At 54.0% G+C, this 21368-nt stretch overlaps 1 protein-coding gene and 1 pseudogene across 20 annotated transcripts in view; both read left to right on the forward strand.

Moving 5' to 3' along the window:
* SNAP47 (synaptosome associated protein 47) overlaps positions 1 to 19470 on the forward strand; it is a 52107-nt gene extending 32637 nt beyond the window's left edge. For 12 of the 20 annotated variants that reach the window (XR_012433811.1, XR_012433812.1, XM_065542901.1 and 9 more), the window contains 2 exons: positions 5209 to 5333; positions 18763 to 19470. Coding sequence is in view for 14 of the 20 variants with exons in the window: in XM_065542901.1 (XP_065398973.1) it covers positions 5209 to 5333; positions 18763 to 18909 (272 nt within the window). In the remaining 6 variants the exon portion in view is untranslated. Of the gene's footprint in view, positions 1 to 5021; positions 5334 to 8898; positions 11645 to 18762 lie in introns of those variants that run through there. The other 8 variants (XR_012433809.1, XR_012433807.1, XR_012433808.1 and 5 more) reach the window with 4 other exon arrangements.
* On the forward strand, positions 15740 to 18743 carry LOC107129824 (uncharacterized; annotated as a pseudogene).
* Positions 19471 to 21368: the final 1898 nt, after the last annotated feature.

The following is a 21368-nucleotide window of genomic DNA, read 5'->3' on the forward strand; positions in this document are numbered from 1 at the left end:
GGTGTGGGGACTGAAGAGGGATCCCTGGGTATGGCTTCAGGCGGGAAGTTTGTGACATTCTGTGGAGTTCAGGACTACTCTCCAGGGTCCCAGTAGAGAAGCACTCAGTGTGGTTAGTGGCCCTGCCATGTCGCCAACCTGGCTGCACCGTGGTGGCCAGCACTCCTGTGTTCTGCGGGCTGGTGTTTGTAAGTGGGTTCCTGCAACCTGTGCTGTTTGAGGTCAGAGGGGAATCATGACCTTTTCTGAGGGCCTCAATGTGCATTCAGGATTCAGGACTGATGGCGTCACCCTTCCTGCTCGGCTAGGAGGGCCCCCTTAGTTTAGATCACCTGAGTGCGGGTTGTAGCCACAGCGAGCACCGTCTTTTCACTTGCACGGCTGCACCTGGCCCGTGGTGTTTCAAGTACCTGGGGCAGCCATCTTGCCACGTGGCACACGCAGCACATCGTCCCACAGGGACCTGCCGCATGTGTGAGATGGACTATGCCTCCTGTAGGGGACTGTTGTGCCTCCTCTCCGTGCTCACTTTCACCCCTATGGGCAACCTGGCCTGTCCAGGTAGGTGCTGGTCTCATGGGGCAGCTGTGCCTCCAGAGGGTGTTCTTGGAGAGGCTCCGTGCAGGCGTTGGAGCGTGCAGTGCCCTGCCTGGTGCTGTGTTAGCAAGAAGGCAGCGCCCCGTTTGCTGGGAGCTCAGTAGTGTGTGGGGCACTCACGGCTCTGAGGTCTTGCCTCTGCCTGCTGCCTGCTGCTGTTGTACATGCGTCGGCACAGGGACTCTGTGCCAGCTTCCTTGTGTTTACTGCTCTCAGCTGGAAACTGTGGGCTCCCTGGAGGTGGAAACCATGACGGATGTCTTAGAAATCTCTGCCTCTGGGATGACCGCTGGTGCACGTGTGGCCACAGGGTGGCAGCCTCACGACGCTGGATGGGCGCTTGTCAGGGAGGGACACCCAGGACAGGGAGCCTTTCCAGAGACCTCTGCAGGGCTGTGTGCTGAACGCAAATTTTATTATTCTAGACACTCGTCCTTGCCTCGAGGAGCACCCAGGGCCGCACGATCACCCTCCTCACGTGTCTCTGGGCCTTCTGGAGGCCGGGCCAGGGCTTGCACAGCAGCCTCCGTCTCAAATTTTCTTGCAGTCAGCCTGGGCTGTGGTTTGGGAGGAAGGCCACAGGGTGAGGTTTCCTTCCCACACATCCTACCAAGGGACATGCACAGTATTTTCTTTTTCTTTTTATTTATTTTTTTCTTTTAGAGACAGGGCCTTACTCTGTCACCCAGGCTGGAGTGCAGTGGTGCAGTCATAGCTCACTGTAACTTCGGCCTCTCAAGGACTATAGGCACATACCACCATGCCCAGCTAATTTTTTTTTTTTTTTTTTTTTTTTTGAGATGGGGGTCTTGCTGTGTTGCCTAGGCTGGTCTTGAACTCCTGGGCTCGAGTGATTCTCTCACCTCAGCCTCCCAGAGTGCTAGAATTTCAGGCGTGAGCCTCACCCTGCTGTGCACAGCATATTTGAAGGCTGTTTGTTCACTGAGTTTTTTCTTTGTCACTCACTGCCTGTCTTGGGGCTAAGGCCTGCCTGGGCTTGCAGCTGTCTGATGACAGCCTTTCCTGTACCTCTGCTTCCCTGGTCCATGTGTCTGTCTGCGCAACAGCACCAGCAGCAGGATAGGGCAGGAGGCCGGCACGTAGAGTGGGCAGTTAGTAAAGGACCAGAGCATCGGGGTGGCTGAGGTTGACTCTGCAGGTCATTAGTGCCAGGCGTCTTTTGAGGCAGGGAAGTTCCCACTGGAGCTGAAGCACCCAGGAGCCTGCCGTGGCACCACGGGCCCAGGATGGGCTGACTGGGGAGCCTGGGGTTACTGCGTCAGCTGGCCTAGAGCCTATCAGAGGAAGCTGCGCGGCCCCCACCTGCATGCACGTATCAGTCGAGTGGGAGATGGAGCACACAAGCTGCTATCTCCTTCATTCAGCTCCCTATGCTGTCCTTACCTGTGTGCTAGCTTCACAGGCCCACCAGGCCTAGCAGAGGCCTTTCCTGGGTGACAGGTGAGTGTTGGAGGCCAGGACTGAGGGAAGGGGCTTGCTGGGGAAAGACAGGCTGGCAGCCGAGATCCCCGCTCCCAGGCAGGTGCAGGCAGCCCCTCATCAGCACTGGCAGTGAAGACGGAGCTGTGTTTTGCACAGGGGCCTCTGGCCTCAGGGCACCCTCTTTCCAGCTGACTCAGACATTCTGCAGCCCACAGTGTGCCCTGGGCTCTTCCTGGACTGGCTTCCTACACCCCCAGGCCAGCAAGGTGACTCCCAGAGGGTCGAGTCACCCCACCCCTCTTGCCGTGAACCCACCTGTGATGCTTTTGTTTAATTGCAGTCACTCATGACCCCAAGACAGACACCATCCTTACAGAACCACATTAAGCTTTCCTGGAAGAAATGTTAAAAGCGTGACTCAGCAGCTCCACGAGCACTGTGGCTCTGGAGATGGCGGGATGCAGCCTCACCAGGACCCCAGCCGCCACACCCAACAGAAACATTGTGGCTTGAGGCTTAAGCGCTTTGTCCAGCCTTCTGAGTGTTTAAGCAAAGTCCTTTTTGTTAAAATTCCAGAACGGCCTGAGTGTCCCTGTCACGCAGCCTCAGGTGCTGAAATGAAAGCCATGTCCTAGGTAGGGAGGCCTAGGGGCTCTGCCCTTAAGAGCCTGTGTGGGCTGGACACGGTGGTTCATGCCTGCAGCCCAGCATTTTGGGAAGCCAGTGTGGGAGGATCACTTGGGTGCAGAAGACAGGATCACCTGGGTAACATAGCAAGCCCCTGTCTCTATAAAAAAATACAAAAATTAGGCCAGGCGCTGTGGCTTATACCTGTAATCCCAGCAGTTGGGGAGGCAGAGGCGGAATCACGAGGTCAGGAATTCAAGACCGGCCTGACCAATATGGTGAAATCCCGTGTCTACTAAAAATAAAAAAATTAGCCGGGTGTGGTGATGTGCGCCTGTAGTCCCAGCTACTCGGGAGGCTGAGGCAGGAGAATCCCTTGAACCTGGGAGGCGGAGGTTGTGGTGAGCTGAGATCGCGCCACTGCACTCCAGCCTGGGCGACAGAGCAAGACTCCATCTCAAAACAAACAGAAACACAAAAGTTAGCAGGTTGTAGTGCTGCATGCCTGTGGTCTCAGCTACTCGGGAGGCGGAGGCAAGAGGATCACTTGAGCCAGGAGTTTGATACCAACCTGGGGACATGCTATCTCTACAAAATAAATAGCTTTTGTTTTGTTTTGTTTTGTTTTGTTTTTTCAAAGTCGATGTCGTAGCCAGGGAATTGCAGCTCAAGAAGATGCTGAGGAAAGCACATGGTCCTTCAGCTCCCAACACCCAGCAAGTCAGATCTGGGGCACCAGCACGTAGCAGTCTTGTAGACCATCACACAGCACACTGCAGGCAGCACACTGCAGACCAGACTATGAGAGCCTTGGGCAGGGCAGAGTGGGGTGTGGGACTCTTGGAGGAAGGGGGCACTGGTGCAGCACAGGCTGGGCAGTTTATGCTCCTCCATTCCTGTGGCCTAGGCTGTGCTGGTGCTGCGAGGTGGATGGGGGCCACCCTGTGATCTCAAGTCACCAGGGGCACGCATCCTCTGAGTTTGTGGCTGTGTCTTCCAGCCTAGCTTGGCCTGTACACTATGGCTCAGCGTTTCAGAGGGCTCCTCAGTGAGCAGCTTCATGTCAGGGCCTGCGGGCTCCCACGGGTAATGTACAAATTCAGAGGAGCACAGTAGTGGGCCGCAGCTCCCCGGAGAGCACCCATATACAGCTTGTGTGTTGCAAACCTACGTTGTAAAATTGTTGTGGTTGGTTGCAACCAGATTCTGTTTCTGAAGAGTGGGACAGGAAAACAGCCTTCTGGGCGATCTGTCCCGCTGGTACTGTCTGTGAAAGGAGCCCCTCACTTCCCACCTGAGTCTCACCCAACTTCCCCACTCGCACCTGCACCCATCTGCTGGGCCTGGAGCCTCTCCCTCTTTAGGGCCATTTCTGTGCTCAGTCCCTTGTGGCCCTGGGCAAGGCTGTTCCTTCTCTGCTCAGCCGGGTGCTATCAGGGGTGGTGAGCTTGTCAGGACCATTTGGGGGGTGATAGGCTGGCCGGGATGGCGTGTTGGAAGTGGCATCTCTCCTGTGGAGGGTAGAGTTGGAAGGTGAGCTTATAAGGATCATTTAGGGGGTGATAGGCTAGAGGGGATGTGCCCTCAGCCCCAGCAAGAGTGCACTCCCAGATATCCCCCCTTTCCTTTTCTGAGGGCGTGCTCGGCCACTGCTCCCGGGCTGCCACATTCATCAGGAGTGAGGAGGGCATAGGCTCTGCTGGCTGAGGTAGGACCCTGGGAGGGATGCTGAGGCCGCCCACCTGCCTTCCTGCCCCATCGGGAGCTGGCACTGCAACTGCACTCTCCCTGCCTGTTTCCTGGCATCCTCCTAAATGACGGCTACACCAGATGTGGGGGAGCTGCCTGTGCTGCAGAAGAGCAAACAACATTGCGCCCTTATCTGGGCCCCAGGGTGTCAAGGCTGCCGTTGAAGCTGCTCTGTAAATAAAGGGCAGGTGGCCTCTGCAGGAGGCACACTGGGTCACCTTCTGTGGAGCAAGACTGCCTCTGGCAGGTAGCCTGGAGCCCCGAGGCTCACTGCAGGGTGGAAACACCCAGGTCCTCTCTGAGCCTGACCACGGGCAGCTCTGACTCACCTCCCACCTCGGTGGCGCAGACGTGTGGCTGTGCTTGGCCTGGGCTGTGGGCCACTTCCTGTGCTCTCCGGAACCGCAGCCTTCTGCAGAGTAGCTCAGATGTCACTGCAGTTTCCCAGTCGTGTGTGACGTGCATTTCACCAGAGTTCAATGATTCTTGTGTTTTATACTACAAATCTTAAGCCTTTATCAAAACAAAACCAAAACAAAACAAACCCACTTGGGATGTAGGGCTTTTACTCTGAGAGGTACAGAGTGGCCACCATGTGTTTGCAGTGTTGCAGATCCTGATCCTTCGGGGCCGGGTGGCAAGGCAAGGCTTGCAGAGGTCGAGAGAGGAAGCAGTCCTGCGTGTGGTGGCGGGAGGAACACCGCCTCAAAGACCACGCTCCGCCATCCAGAGCACACAAGGGTTGTTGCACCTCCAAGAGATTTCACCGCTGACCATCTGCTCTCCTTGCAGCATCTGGGCTGATGGGCCGTACCCTGCACCATGAGCCACCCATAGTAGACCAGGAGGGCACAGCACTGCACCTGCAGACAAGCCTGCCAGCCCTTTCTGAAGCGGATACCCAGGAACTAACCCAGGTAAGATGTCCCCAATGCCATGCCAGCCAGCGCTGTGTCCCAGTCTTCCCACAGGCTGCTCCCCTCACCCTCCTGACCACAAACAAGCTCTGGGTCGTCCATATTGGCCTTGCACCCAGGAGGAGCTGCTGGCCTCCACTCGGCAGCTGCAGGGAGGGAGGAAGGGCAGTGTCCGTCCCAGGTCCACACACTTCCTGGAACACAACATGCACCACATTCAGACACATTTGTATTTGTATGCACACATAGCTGCCTTGGCTACCACCTGCACCCATTGTACGTGTCTGTGTGTGTGTGCACAGGTGTGTATGTTTACTGTGCATGTACATGTGCATGCTGTGTGTAGTCTGCATATACTGTACACATATTGTGCATTTATATGTACTATGTGTGCTATGTGTACATATGTTATGCATGTACTTGTACCGTGTATATGTCCATGTGCATGTGTGTATACTTGCACTGTGAGTACCTGTGTGCCTTGTTTGTTGTATGTGTATGCACGTGTGTGTGCTGTGCATGTGGTGTATGTGTTGCGTGTACTGTGCATGTATATGTGCTGTATGTGTACCTTGTGTGTACTGTGCATGGGCATGTGTGTATGTGTATGTCTTGTGTGTGGAGCGTGCAGGTACTATACCTGTACATGCATGTGTACTCTGTGTCTGTGTGTGCTGTGCATGTGCATGCATGTGTACTCTGTGTCTGTGTGTGCTGTGCATGTGCATGCATGTGTACTCTGTATACTGTGCGTGCATGCAGGTACATGCCTGCTGTGTGTTACGTGTTATGTGTGTGCACTGTATGAGTGCATGCACAGTCAGGTGCATGGCTCACTCAACCCTCCTGTGCTGAGCACTGGTTCTTAAGAAGGCTCAGCACTTTGTGCCTGGGAGGCTGGAATTTTAATGTTCAGTGTAAATACTCCTGTCTTGTCCCGAGGTTGCTGGCTAATATGCTGGCTTTCCAAGCAATTTTTGAAGCTGTACCCAGTCATCATATCACTTCGTTTGTAAATATCTCCATATGTATCATTAAAGGATAAGAGCCATTCAGAAAGAACCATACTGCCACTATTGCCTTAGGAAACAGGAAGTCATTCCTCAGCACCATCCAGTATCCAGGCAGTGCTCCAACCTGCTGAGCCCTTACTGAAGAGCGTGTCCCACAGGGTGTGTGGCGCACACACAGCTCATCTCCAGGTGCAGCTTCCGTCTCATCTTCCCTTGCAGTTGATTCCTTGAAAAAGCGAAGCTGTCTGTTGGGCTGAGACTGTGCACTTTGGATCTTGCAGTTCTGTGTCCACGCAGGGCGTGGGCTCCCTGTCCCTGAGCCTCTGAGTCGGCAGGTGGGTCTAGGGCTCTGTCAGGCCTGGCCCTGTTTTTGTAGGGAGTGTTTTGTGGGTGGCTCCCACAAAAAAAAGGAGGTGGATAAAGATGCTCTGTTTCTTAAGCCTGTTTTTAAAAACCAGTTCTTACTTTATGTGTCTGTGTAGGCATAAACTCTTTTGAGGCCAGCTTATTTGGGGAAAAAGGTGTTGATCTTTGCTCTGGGGTAATTCAAGTGGACACGGCTTGTCACTTTTTCCTCTCGGCCTCACTTAGTCATGTCTGGTAATGGCACACACAGCACTGCCTGGTAGGTGTAGCCAGCTCACTCTGCAGGTTCCTAGTCACCTTCAGATATACTCACTGCCTCCAGAAGTGAGATTCTTGGCCTGGGTCTCGTTTTTGAGACCCAGGGGTCTCGGGGTTTTTGAGAAAGTCCAATACTGTAAAGACAGACTTACCTGATTCTTCCCTGGCCATCCTCCTGAGTGCCTCAGGGCACATGGCTGAGACTGGCAGGATCTGAGCACACCCCACTCCCACACCCCGCAAAGGTGTCCACATCCGAGACGCTTGCTGTAACCCACGGTTGTGTTTAGACTGAAGTAGGAACAAAGCTTTAAGATGAAAAAGTAGGAATTTTACCTGTTAATTGCAATGGCGGTCATGTAGTTGGAGAGGCCCTCAAGTGTCCACACATCAGACTCTCTTGCCATGTGTGGCGTGTTCTTCGCCTCAAAGCCTGGGAGCGATGGGGAGGTGGTCGGGTGACTGCAGAGAGCTGAGGGTGAGTGGCACTCCCCACCAGCCGTCCAGGCTGCATCTCCCCTGGGGCTGCATGGGTGCAGCCATCATTAGAGATCCAGCAAGCCTAGTGGCTCAACACCGGGAGGAACAGTCTCCACATTCAGGACTCTGGCATCAAGGCCAGTGGCAGAGCGGGAGGAAGCAGTCACCTGAGGTATGGGGTTGGGAGGGCCTAGGAAGGCCTGGCGTGCCTGGGGAGCACGGGCAGCACGTTGGTCAGATGTGGGCTCCCTTCCTTGCAGGAGGAGCCTAGTTTCACAGGAGACTGTCTTTTTGAGGCAATACATGTGTTTCCTATTTAGATAATTCCTAGTGCACAGTCGAAGCTCAAGCAGAAGCCAGAGTGAGTTACATTTCTGGGGAAAATAAAAATGCACGAAACCCCCCTTCATTTAGCTGTGGTTTTTGTTGCAGATGCTATTAAAGCCATCATGCTGAAACGTGTCCCAGTAGTGTGGGTTGCAAATGGGGTTGCTCAGGAGAGGGTGGCTGTGATCACACAGGACAGGCACGGGTGGCACAGCGAGCCCTGCTGTCTGTGGGGCCCTGGCCACTGTGTCACTGTGGCTGTTGAGGGTGGAGGGCCGGGGGCTGTAGGAGGTGGATTTGGCAGAGCCCCCGACTTGCTTCTGTTGTCTACTCCTCTTTGTGGCTGTGGAATCCATTGCAGCCCATGCCATGGACATGGGGCCTGGACACAGTAGAACTGGAGGTGGTGTCGGGCAGTTCCCTGGGACACTCCATTTCATGCATCTGTCTTGTCCTGCTTTGGGGTTGCTGTGTCCACGTCCCTCTGTCCCGAGGGAAGAATGAGGTAGACACTCAGTGTAGACAGACACTGGGTCTGGCGGGAGAGTGGGTGGGAGCCTCGCTGGCGCCTGATAGTGGGAAAGAAGCCTGCTGCACTGCTGCCGTGGTTCCTGATAGGAACGGATGTGCCATGGCCGGTCCCAGTGGGCACAGGTCCCAGGGGATGCTTGGGTGACACCTCAGCCTCCTGCCTAATGGCATGGGGCGACCAGCGTGCCACTGCCTGTGGCGTCTCCATAAACAGCAAATGCAAACACACATGGTAACAGGAAAGCCATGCAACTCATTCCGTTCAAAGTCAAAGGGTTCCCAGGAAGCCAAGCCTAGTGCTGGGATGGGGGTGAGTCTGAGGGTGTGGCCAGGCTCACTTGGGGCTCAGATAGGGCTCACATGGGGGTGTGGGATGGCAGCATCTGGGCGTATGGGGACCCAGGTGTTTCTGTCCTCGCATCTTTGTCTGGCAGAAACCCTCTGCCCACTCCACAGCGTCATGTCCCATGTGGACCAGTTCTGGTGATTTGCTGGAACATTCCGAAGTCATTCTGGGGCTCCTTGCCTTCTATGAAACTATCTTCAGAAGGTAACATCCCTTTCTTTCCTTTTATGTTTCTCTTTTTTAGGAACTGGAGAACGCATTGCATCTTCCTCAGGACCCCCGTTCCTGGTCTGGCTTCCCTCACTTCCCTGTCCCTGATGTCTCTAATCTAAACGTCCCTCAATTAATCTGTGTCCTCTCCTAGTCGGGGGAAAAAAATCAATGGTTTCCTGCATACCTAATGAACGTAAGATAATGATCTTCACAGAGTGTCTCCCTACTACTTGGAGTAAGGGTATTGATCAGTGCATGACTGCCCTGGCTTCTTTGAGCTCATCGACCACGTCGGGGGCCAAAAGCCCCATGTGACTTTGGGGCTCTGCAGTCCCTGGGGGCAGGAGAAGCTGCATGGACACCGTGCTCTGTCCTGAGCGCACCTGACACAAGTGTCGCTCTCCTGCCTGGCCCCAGTGGGAGTGTGTGAAGCAGGCGAGTTGGAGAGCAGGTTGTGGGCAGAGGGGATGATGAGACTGGCCACCCCCAAGGTGACTGGGCTCTGCAGGGGCACTGGATGCAGCACCCACCCTCCGAGACTAGCCAGGCAGAAGTGGACCTTGCTTGTGAGTGAGGAGGGGTGGGGAGGCCAGGCTCCTCTTCCACTCAGGCTCTCAGCATCCCATGCCTTCCTGCTTTTTGAGGCTGTTCATGTCATGTGTTAACCACAACGTAGGTAGGAGGTCGATTTTGGGGGGCTGTGAGGTTTTGTAATGCTGTTTTTATTTATGGCCTTGATACCAGTCAGATAGGAGAGCTGAGCTGAGCCGTGTGTTTGGGGATCTGTGCCTTCACTGTAAGTTCCTATTAATCATGCTCCTGATACCACATTGCATGCACTTTCTAAATGCTGATCCGTAAGAAGAGGCTGGGAATGGGGACAGTGTGTCCTACAGCCTGACATCCACACAGCAGGAGGCCATGTCCCATGGGCACCCTGGACCAGGTGTGGGGGCCCTGCATGCATGTGGCTTGAGGGTGCCCTGTAACTCAGACCTATGGCAGCTAGGTGGAGGCAGCATCACAGGGAAACACCACGCCTTCCCTTTTAACCTGTATGCTCTTTGGCTAATGGGTTCATGACAGTGAGCGCCTGCTCACCCACCTCTGTACACCCTGTCCACCCCCACCCACACCCTCTGCTTTTGCAGGTGAGCCACTCCTGTGCCTATGTCCCCCAAACTCCCATTGCACTGGGCATGACTGCGGAGGACCCAGGACCCTGGGCTGAGCAGGGCCCGTGGCTTCAGAATGATGGGGGCAGGAGGCCATACCAGGCACAGCCTTTGGGGTCCCAGATACACCAACCGGTACCCAGAAACCACCTGGGAAACTGCCGGTGCAAGGGGCCTGGCAGGATAGAGTGCAGGACCCGTGCTGAGGGCTGGAGGCCAGCACCTGACAAGCCCTCCCAAGGCCACTCCCAGGCTGTACCAGCTGAACAGGTCAAGCAGAGACCGAGTGCTGAGTGGGACTTCAGTCTTGGAGGACTCGCCCCACCTGGAGCCTTTCCTGTCCTCCCAGTTGTCGCGTTAATGAAGGCCAGGTGTGTGGGGCAAGTGCTGGGTGTCGTGGAGGCCCTGGCTGTGGAAGGTAATATGTGTTATAGCAGTGGAGAGTTTCTCATTATTCACTTTTTAAAAATTGGTGAAATATATAAACACAAATTTTGCCATTTTAACCATTTTTAAGTGTACGATTTAGTGGGGTTAATGAAATTCACCACCATCGTCCTGCACAGAAACTTTCTCTTGAGACACAAACCCACGTTTCTGCCCCAGCTCCCCACCCACCACTCTGCCTTCCATGTCTGCTAGCCTGCCACTCTGGGTTCCTTACAGCAGGGGAGTAACGCAGCCCTTGTCCTTTTGTGCCTGGTTTATTTCACTTGGCATGTGGTTTTCAGGACCCATGCCCTGAAAACCCCTCTGTTGGTGGATGTGCGAGCTCTTTCCTCCTTTAGGCTGCTATGGAGAATGCTGCTGTAAGTGTTCACATGTGAGCGTCTGTTTGAGGTCCTGCTCTCAAGCCTTTAGGGTACACAGTGATCCCCCTTATTAAGGAAAATGCTCTAAGACCCCCAGGTCATAAAGCTTTATCCCCATGTTTTCTTAGGAGTTCTGTGGTTTTGGTTTCCTCTTTAGGTTGTGAACCCATTCTGAGTTAATGTTTGTGTGCAGAGTGAGGTGAGGACCCAGATTTATTCTGTGTGTCCAGATCGAGTTTTCCCGATACCATTTGGTAAGCCAGCCATTCTTTACCCATTAAATGGTCTTGACACCCTTGTTGAAAATCCGTTAGCCATAGATATATGAGTTTATCTCTGGTTTCTCACTTAATTCCATTCTGTGGTCTAGTGTCGCTGTTTTGATTACTGTAGGTTTGTAGTAAGGTTTTTTGTACTTTTTATTTTGAGACAGGGTCTCACTCTACCTCCCAGGCTGGAGTGCAGTGGCATGATCTCTGTTCACTGCAACCTCCGCCTCCCGGGCTCAGATGATTCTCCCACCTCAGCCTCCCAAGTAGTTGGGACTATAGGTGTGTACCACCATGTCCACCTAAGTTGTTTTTTAATTTTTTTGTAGACATGGAGTCTCCCTATGTTGCCCAGGCTGGTCTTGAACTCTTGGGCTCAAGCAACCTTCCATCCTCAGCCTCCCAAAGTGCTGAGATTATGGGCATGAGCCACTGTGCTGGCCAAAAAAAAGTTTTAAAAGTAAAAAATAAAATAAATTAAAAAGAGAAAACAGCATATAGGATAACAATATAAAGAAAAATTATTCTGGCACGGCTATGTAGTGTTGGTGTATGAAGTTTTATTACAGAAGAGTCAGAATTAAAAAAAATCGTAGTTTGTAATACACAAAAGTTATAGGAAGCTAAGGCTCACTTATTACTGAAGAAAGACTTTTTAAAATAAATTTAGTGGAGCCTTAGTGCACAGTGTTGATAAAGTCCACAGTAGTGTTCAGTCAAACCTAAGCCTTCACGGTCACTCACCACACACCCAGGGCTGCATCCAGTCCTGCCAGCCCTGCTCACGGGAAGCGCCCTATACTGCGTGCCATTTCGTATCTTTATGCTGCACGTTTACTGTACCTTCTTCACATTTAGATGTGCAGGTGGTTACCGTGGTGCTCCAGCTACTTGTGCTGCTTGGTGCTGTGGTGTGCCGTGCAGGCCTGCAGCCTGCGGGGATGTGCCCCACTACACAGCCAGGCACCACAGGCCCTGCCCCCTTGGTGTGTGTATGTGTGCTCTAGCATTGTCCCACGATGAGACCCTGAGCCATGGTTCCTCAGGATGCATCCACATCATTACGCAGCACATGACTATTTTAGTATATCATGCTTTTGTTTTCATTCATCTCAAAGAATTTACTGATTTCCCTTCCATCACCTGTTGGTTGTTTAATTTGTGAACACTGCAGTTTGCCGTGTTGCTAGCTTCCCTCTGCTGTGGTTGGAGGAGACACCTGCTGTGGATCCGTCTCTCTAGGCTTGTTGAGGGCTGCCTCCCAGTCCGTGGCCCACCTCCCAGCCTGTGGCCCATGGAGGCATCTGGTGCAGAGGAGAATGGGCTCCTGCGGTTGTGGGTGGAGCGCTCTGCACAGGTCTCCTGGGCCATGGGTTTATAGTGCTGTGCAGGCTGCCTGTTTCTGTATGGATCCTCTGCCTAGCTGTTCTGTTCATTTTGATACATTTGCTAGCCTTTAAATGTGGTCAGCAGGTATTACGCAGTCTTGGTTCAGGCTGGGAAGTAGGTTTGTGCAGCTGTTGACACCATGTGTTGAAGGATGAGAGAGCAATGCCAGAGGCAGGTTCACTGGGCCAGGCATCACCCACTGGGAGAGTGAGGCTGCAGAGTGGCCCTGGATGGCAGGGGTCAGCACTGTGGCTGCTTCTGAGCTGTGTGTCACAGCCCTGAGTGTTGGGCCCTGTTCCTGTCCCCTCTGCACAGCAGCGTCCCGCCTCAAGGTGCAGATGAAAGGCAAGGGGGACAGGGCCGCAGCGCACAGGGCAGAGCATGAGGTGCCTGGCAAGTTGGGAGCAGATTCATTGGCCACAGCTCTGGCCGTTTTGGTTCAGGCTGGGAAGTGGGTTTTGTGGGGCTGTGGCCGACCCCTTGGAAGAGCCACATTTTAGTGCGTTTTCAGTTTGTTTCCTATTTTGAGGGTACCACTGAGGTTCTTCCACGTGTGAGATGCACCTTCAGTGGCACTCAGTTCACATTCACTGAACACTTTAGTGAGGATTCATCGTCCCTCAAGCACTTGGCTCTCTTAATGGGAATCTCCATCTGTGGTCTAGGAGCAGGGAGCGCTCTTGGGCAGGACAATTTAGTCCAGGCCCGGCTCCTTGCTCTGCACAGCGTTTCCTGTGCGCGCCTGGAATGAGCTCAGCTGGCCCGGCTGACTCAAAGTCCCCTCTGAGCAGCAAGGCCTCCGTGCTCATTGCCTCAACCCACCGCCACGGGGGCATCCTGAGGAGGGGGGCCCTGCGCCTGCCCCCCTGCTAGTGCACAGACCACCTTGGCCTCCAGGAATGCAGCAGAGGGGACTCGGGCGGGCCTCAGGGTGGTCTGCGAGTGCCGAGTGTGACAGATCGCAGCAGAGAGTGTTCTTTACAGCCTCCAGAGCTTGGCTGTGGTGAGAGCCAATTTTCCCCCTTTACATTCTCTGCAGCATATTAATGGCCCCAACTGGTAGAACTATTTTGAGTTGTAGACAGCTTGATTTATCCCAGCTCTGTTCTTAAATGGTTGCTAATTTCTCACTGCAAGAAAATTCACAGTTCCTCAGTGAGTCAGCTTAATGACACGGCCAGGGCAGCACAGCTAACAGCAGACTGCTCTTGATGCTTGGCTTTGTGCAGTGATGTGCCACACTCTGGCATTGCAAGGCGAGCCAGAGCAGACATGTCGCGTGGGACACAAGAGCCAATGTCCCGCAGAGTTTGGAGGCTCAAGGCCCTGCATGCCTCTGGAGCAGCGTCTTCCCGGGCTGCTGGTGGCAGCGAAAGCACAAGCCCGGGATGTCTTCAGGCGCCCGGCACTCAGCCTTGCCCTAATGGTGCGCGCATGGACACACAGCTGCTTGGTAGGTGGGCCCACCCTACTTCATTAGGCTATTTTTCCATATTTATTTTTTGTCTTTATAAACAAAATGGAAATGGTGAGAATGCTAAACGCATTCTTGTCTTTGTTGTGCAGGGCTTCTGGCCTATGTCACTGTCAACCCAGACAGTGTTGGTGATGCTTTGCTCTGAGTCTGCAGGAGCTTCATGGAGACAGAGGCTTTCCTAGCAGGGCAGCGAGCAGAAGCTTTTCTTCCGGAACAGCCTTGCTTAAGGGCACGAGGGAGCCGGCCAGGCCCGCAGCACCCAGGGCATCCTCCTCACAGACGTGTTGGAGGAAAGTGGCTTTGGTGCTATCCTAGGCCATAAGCTGGCAGTGTCGGCCGCACTCAGTTGTGTTTCTTTGTTCAGGTTGTGCCTCCTGCTGCCTGCCTAAGTCACCTAGGGCTGCTCCCCTTCCTGGCTCTGACGCCCTCAGCGGGTCCCACAAGCCGCTCAGGACCACAGAGTCTGGGCCTAGGTCTGGCCAGGCATCCACTGACGCTCTAAGCCGCAGCTTCTCTTAGGAACACTTCTCTCAGGTCCGGCTCGCAGGCATGCCCCAGGGCCTACCTGGATTATACTGTCCTTCAAGCACTCCCTGCTCTATTTCTTTGAAGTTTATAAAAGTTTGTTTCTCCCAAAACCCAAAGCACTTTTAATCAGGTGGTTTCTATGGAGGTCGAACTGGCTGGAAGGAAGGCCGGTTCCTGAGTTTCTTTACTTATGTAGCAGGGACTCAAGGAAGTCTGATTTGCACCTGGCCTCTGACTCAGAGCCCATGAGGGTTCCTCCGTGAGGCCACTGGCTGCCCTGGAGCTGACAACATCCTACACAATGGCTAGATGGCTTGTCACCCCAGGCCGCAGAGGAACAACTGTTTCTAGGGTTTGGCCAGACTTCACATTCTCCATTCTTTCCATCCCTGTTATGTGGAATGCACACGATGCCATATAATTACTTCAGTCCCTTCTTAAAGGAAAAAGAATCTGGACCCGCACTCCAGGACACTGGCAGTTTGAAGGTTCGCTCAGGAATGTTCTTTGTCTGCAGACCTAGCAGCTGTACAGATCGCTCTTGTGTTTTTGCATTATTAATTAACTTCAAGTGCAATTTTGGCAGGCAGGCCAAGGGTCTCAACAGACTATTTGGAATGAGTTCTCTTTTAAGGCCTTTAACGTGGTGAGACATTTTCAAATCAAAAAGTACAGTAGGAGCCAGCCTTTATTTTGTCTGTGTACACAATAAAATATTCCACTTCTGTAGGCAGATCAGCTGGTCTTGGTCACAAATTAAATGTGCATATTATTACTGTGCTTATTAGGCAAAAACCTAAACTACAGAAATTTTTGCTATTTCCACTGCTTTCTTACGCACTAGAAAAAGGCATGAATTTGGTGTCTTTTTTTAAAAAAGGTTATTTTCTTCTTTATATTCTGGGGAGATGTCATAGACAATATTTTTAGGTTGAGAATAATTGTACATACTCACGGCTTATGTAGTGATATTTTCCATACATGGAACATAAAGTGATCACATCACACCAGGGTCACTAGCACAGCCAGCATCTTGGGCATACACCACTCAGCCTTGCAGGGAAGGTGGCAGACATGAGTGCTGGCCTGCCTGGGTCTGTTGGAGATGAGCCGGGGGGACAGGCGTCATGTGGGGAAGATAGTGAACAGGAGTGTGGGGCTCTCAGGGTCTGTGTGGAGGTGGCCCCAGGTGGATGGGCTTCACGCCTCCCTGTGGTCCTGGTCTCCATGTGGCTCCTGATCCCTGAGTTGTTGCCGGTCTCTTCTGGGCCTTGCCGTGGGTAATATAACCTTCATGGCGGCTTGCTAGGACTATGTTTAAAAGAAGAATATGATGTATGTTTAATAATTATTGGCATTGATGTATGTCAAATGGTACTCTGTGTCTGTTGGGTTCAGTACAGGATTTTATTTGTTTTCCCTATCATTTTTACCTTCGAACATCTGGGTCAGGGTTAGACAGATTAATACGGCTTATTCCGCTACCCTTAGTGTCATCCTGCCGAAGACACTCCAGTCTGAGAGCCACAGCAGGTCCTGGCCTAGCCTCCCTTGGATGTCCCAGGGCCCTGCCACCACCTATAAGGGCTATGGGACTTCTGGCAGTGACCTGGGTCATGCCGCACAGCATCTCTATGTGCAATGAGTGTATCCTCAGGACCAGGGGCAGGTCACCCTGTCTGTGAAACAGGTAAAATGTGCCACGTTTTTAGAACAATGTCAGCTTACATTGCATATCCGATAACTCAGCTTTCATTCAGGATAGCTATGGGATGGTAAAAACAGAAGACAAAGTTGTGTGTATAGTTTAATCTCAAATTTGAGTTATTCGCAAGAGTGTATGGACATAGCAATGGGGAAAAAAGCCAGATGGGAGTGTGCTCGTGTCACTGATGGTGCCAGTCTAACAGTGGTCTGGATTATGGACAGATTTTGTTTTCTTCCTTAACTTCTCTCTTGTTTCCTGGTTTTCTACATGCAGTTATTAACAGAAAAGACAAATAGTGGTGTCTCCTGATAGCACTCCACGCCGTGGTTGTGGAGAGGGCAGGGCTGACGCAGGGGCTGGTGGGAGGCCTTAGAGCTGTGGGTCCTGGCAGGGGCTTGGGCCATCTCCCCAGCTGTCAGCTTACAGGAGCCCTGTGGCCCTGAAGGACATTTAAATTCTAAATACGCTTAAATCACATTTTAGCATGGTTGACGAGGGACATAGGGACTGAGACCAGAGCCCGAGCGGATCCATATCCCTGGCTTGCGGGAGGCCTCCTCACGGGATGTAGGCACAGGGACGGTGTGAGTGTGTAGCCCGGCCATCCTTTCCAAGGACTGTGCCTGCTGGTTCCAGCAATGTCCTCAGGATCACTCTGAGAGCAGTGGCAGGTGAGAAGGGAGCGGGTTAGCAGAGCCAGCGAGGGGTGGGCTGATGCTTTCTTCCCTCTCATGGCACAGTTTGGGCGTGCGCCACGTGAGCTCATGGGCCAGGCGGTGGAAAAGACCTCCTGTGTGAGGTCATCTGCCCGTCCTCCTGGAGCCACTGACCCCACCATATACTTTCCAGAGCCCCATCCAGCGATCTAAGTCATGACTCAACAGATGGAGTTTCTGCCAGCTCCTGAGGGTGCAGAAGCCCTGCTGTCTGGAGCTGGGGCTCTAGTCAGGCATTTATTCATCTGTCTTATGACAAAGATCTCAGCAGGAAGGCTGCGTTTGGAAAGGGACATGTGGCTCATTTCACCTCTGCTGTGTGCCTGTGAGTGACCTCAGCCCCCAACTCCCTGTGCCGTCCTCAGAGAGGGGCTGGGCCCTCGGCTGGGAAAGGGCTCCTTCTGCAGCGCAGCAGCGACCCTGGCTAGGCCCTTTCCGGTTTTCACAGCTTGTTCGCATTTGTGATCTCATGTGAGCCACACTGTTCCGTGGAAGGAGCTGGATCCGACTGACTGGCCCTCTGTCCTGGCCGCCTCCATACTGTTTCTCATGGGTCAGATGAAGGCCGGACCATGGGCGGGGGCATTGCTTGTGACCCTGAATCCCGAGCTGCATGTGTTCCACCGCTGGCCGCCCTGCTGCTGGGGAGCACTGAATCCCCTGCCCTGGTCGCCCAACCCTGCAGGACGCTGAGCCTCCTGCCATGTCACTGGGCGGAGCATGAGGAGGCCGCTCCCCGAGGGCTCAGGTGTGCTATTCCTAGAGGCAACCAGAGGAGCTGTAGGGACTCCCCTCAAAATCACCACCCCCTGGACCCTGGGCGGTCACTGCCGTCCAACTGGTGGGGACACAGAACACTGAGGGTTCCTTCTCCTGTCTTAAACAGTGATCCAGAACTTTCCCTGAAAGAGGACATGGACATTTATTGCAAGTGGTGGGTCACTCAAGTTTCCTTTCCAGTGTATTCTTCTCCGTTGTCAGGTGGTGGTATGAGGCTTCTAGAGCTAGGCTGAGTGCGTAAAGCAGTGCTTTACAGTGTGGTTCACCTGCCTAGATTCCTCATAGAACACAGCCGGTTAAGCCACAGACACAGCACCAGCTCAGCCCTCAGCTTATCGCCCCCGCTGCACCCAGGGGACACATCTCTGTGCTGTCGTTCCTGGGGTGGCCCACCCATCCAGCCTTCCCCATCGACACCTGCCTGGCCCTGCGTGCCTCCAGCTTCTGCACCTGCTGGGCCGGGGACTGTCTTCCACACCCCCACGGTGCTGGCTGCCCTCCACCGTGTGGAGAGTTTCGTTCTATCATTTGCAGTGTGCATGAAACATCTCACACTTAGAGACAAGAGAAAGGGTTTGTGTTTCTTTTTAATCCTACTTTCCCACTCCATCTGCAGTTACGGACCCACGTGCAGACAGGTCATGAGCACAGTGGCCAGGCGAGAGCTGGGACTCAAATCTGAGCTGCCTACCCAGGTCCCCAGCTGCCCTGCTGTGGGCAGGAATTCCACACCCACATGCAACGCTCCCACAGGGTCAGCCAAACAGAGCACTCTGCAGCCTGGAGACGGCAGGCCAGAGTGTGGCCGCTGCACCAGGCAGGAGGTGGGGCGGGCATCTCATCTCACCAGGCCTGTACTGGCAGAGGCAGAGCCATGACCTGACCCTGGTGCTGGGCTGCTGGCTCCCTCCCGCTGGCTCTCAGATGGCATCACCCAGGTGGTCACGCAAAGGCTCTTGGATGTGTGAGACAGGGAGATGTTGTCTCTGCTAGGGTTTGCAGAGATGGCAGCCTCTGCTGTGATTTTGTGCTTCTCCCCAGATCCTGAGGAGGATGAAGGGGCTGGCCCTGGAGGCTGAGAGTGAGCTAGAGAGACAAGACGAAGCCCTGGATGGCGTCGCAGCAGCTGTGGACAGAGCAACCTTGACCATCGACAAGCACAACAGGCGGATGAAGAAGCTGACCTAGGGGCAGAGTGTCCCTGCATTCCTGTCTCTGCCTGCACATCCCCCTGAGATGGAGGACTGAGAGTCGGTGCCAGGGCTGCAGAGGCCTGTGGCCCTCCGGTGTGGTCTTCCTCTGGATGGGGCTGCTACTGTGGGGCCACCTCCACACTAGGGGCCTCCATAGGTGCGCGCTATGCCTGCCCCCCACTCGGCTCTCCCTGTTGCCGGACAGGACCCGGCCACATGTTCTGCAGATGCCGCAGAAGTGTGGACCATGGCGGGACCCCAAGGACACTTGGCACAGGCCTGGAAGAGGCCAATGCGCTGCCCTCGTCTTGTCTTGGCTCCCTTTCATGGACAGACTGGCCTTCTAAGCTGTACTATGAATTTGTGAGTGAAGTTAGAACCCAGCTCACTGAGCCAGCTCACTTTTAGGGCATCCTATAAACACCCAGCTGTTCTTTTATCGTCTCGGTTTTAGCCAAAAGTGAAATTAGCATGACTGCACCTTTCAAACAGAAATACTGATTTCTGCTTTTATGGCCCCATTTCCATCCAGAAATAAAGGGAAATGCTGGCTTTAGAGTGGTTTTTGAAGGTGGGTGCCAATGTTTCTACCTGATGCCTTGTGTCTGGGTCAGCGGCCACTCCCTCAGAGGCCCTGGGGGAGGTGAGTATGGCCTCTGGCGGGACTGCGCGTCACATTACAGGTGGTGCCCCTTCGCCATGCTGCTTCCAGATGCCTCATGCAGGGCTGCAAGGAAGGGTGTGGGCACATGGGAGGTGAGGCCCAGGATGGTGCCATGGCCCAGCCTATGGGGCCTCCATGCTGGTGCACCCAATGCCCAGTGGTGCTGCCTTCCCAGGCTGCTCAGTGAGCCTCACACACCCTCACAGCTCTGCAGCCAGAAGCCCCACATTGAGGTATCCCAGGTGTGCTCTCTCCAAAGGTTCTGGGGAGGACCCTGCACCCCGCACGGCCTCCTTCAGCTCCTGGTGGCTCAGGCGCCTTGGGCGCGTGGCTGCACACTCCAGTCTCTGCCCATCCTCTTATGGCCAGTTCCCGATGTGTGCACCTCAAGTCCCCCTCCCCTTTCTCTTAGAGGGTCACCTGCCACAGGTCCAGGGCCCACCCTAATCCAGGATGGCCTGGTCTTGATGTCACTCACTGAGGATGTCTGCCAAGACCCCAGTTCCACAGGAGGTCTTGCTCTGAGGCTGTAGCTGGACTAGGGGCTGCAGTGCCAGCTGCCAGAGCCAGTGCAGGTGCCTGGCAGGAAAACTGGGAAGCAGCCTCTCTAGAAAGCCACAGCCCAGGGAGCTCTGATCTTTTTTGTTTGTTTTTGTTTTTTTGAGACGGAGTTCCCCTCTTGTTGTCCAGGCTGGAATGCAATGGCTAGATCTTGGCTCACCACAACCTCCACCTCCCAGGTTCAAGTGATTCTCCTGCCTCAGTCTCCCGAGTAGCTGGGATTACAGGTATGCGCCACCACACCTGGCTAATTTTGTATTTTTAGTAGAGATGGGGTTTCTCCATGTTGGTCGGGCTGGTCTCAACCTCTCAACCTCAGGTGATCCGCCCACCTCGGCCTCCCAAAGTGTTGGGATTACAGGCGTGAGCCACTGTGCCCAGCACTCTGATGTTCTTTTTTGATTTGGGAAATTGTTTTCTGCTCTCTTTTTCTTATTTGGTTTATACTTAGCAGCCTGCAAAAGGAGACCTTGCCCTCTGGGGTTTTTACACTAAGGCCACAGGTGAGTGAGTGCTCCCAGCCTGGGCACCCCAAGGAGGCCAGTGTTGGCCCCCAAGCCCAGCCCAAGGCATGCGGACACCATGGCCCCTCCCTCCTCTCAGTGCTGAGAGCCAGCAGCAAGAGCTCACCATGCCTGCAGCCACCGTGTGCACCCCCATCAAGCCTGGAGGAGGCTGTGCCCTGTCCTCAGGACCTCACAGTGTGCGTGGGGTCTCCCCTGTCCCTGACCCCTCGCTGTTCTCAGGACCTCACAGTGTGGGTGGGGTCTCCCCTGTCCCTGACCCCTCGCTCTCATCAGGACCTCACAGTGTGGGTGGGGTCTCCCCTGTCCCTGACCCCTCGCTGTCATCAGGACCTCACAGTGTGGGTGGGGTCTCCCCTGTCCCTGACCCCTCGCTGTTCTCAGGACCTCACAGTGTGGGTGGGGTCTCCCCTGTCCCTGACCCCTCGCTCTCATCAGGACCTCACAGTGTGGGTGGGGTCTCCCCTGTCCCTGACCCCTCGCTCTCATCAGGACCTCACAGTGTGGGTGGGGTCTCCTGTGTTTCTAACCTCTCACTGTCAGCAAGTCCTTGCAATATCAGTTGAGGCCTTTTGTGTCACTTGGCCATTTCTTGTCCACTGGACCTCAAAACTAACATGATATACTGTAGTAAGAATGTAGAAACTTTCCCACTAAAATCACGACCAAGGTCCGTACGTCCGCTCTCACCACCTCCTTTCAGCA

This window comes from Macaca fascicularis, chromosome 1 (assembly GCF_037993035.2).
Source record: "Macaca fascicularis isolate 582-1 chromosome 1, T2T-MFA8v1.1".
Taxonomy (NCBI): Eukaryota; Metazoa; Chordata; class Mammalia; order Primates; family Cercopithecidae; genus Macaca; species Macaca fascicularis.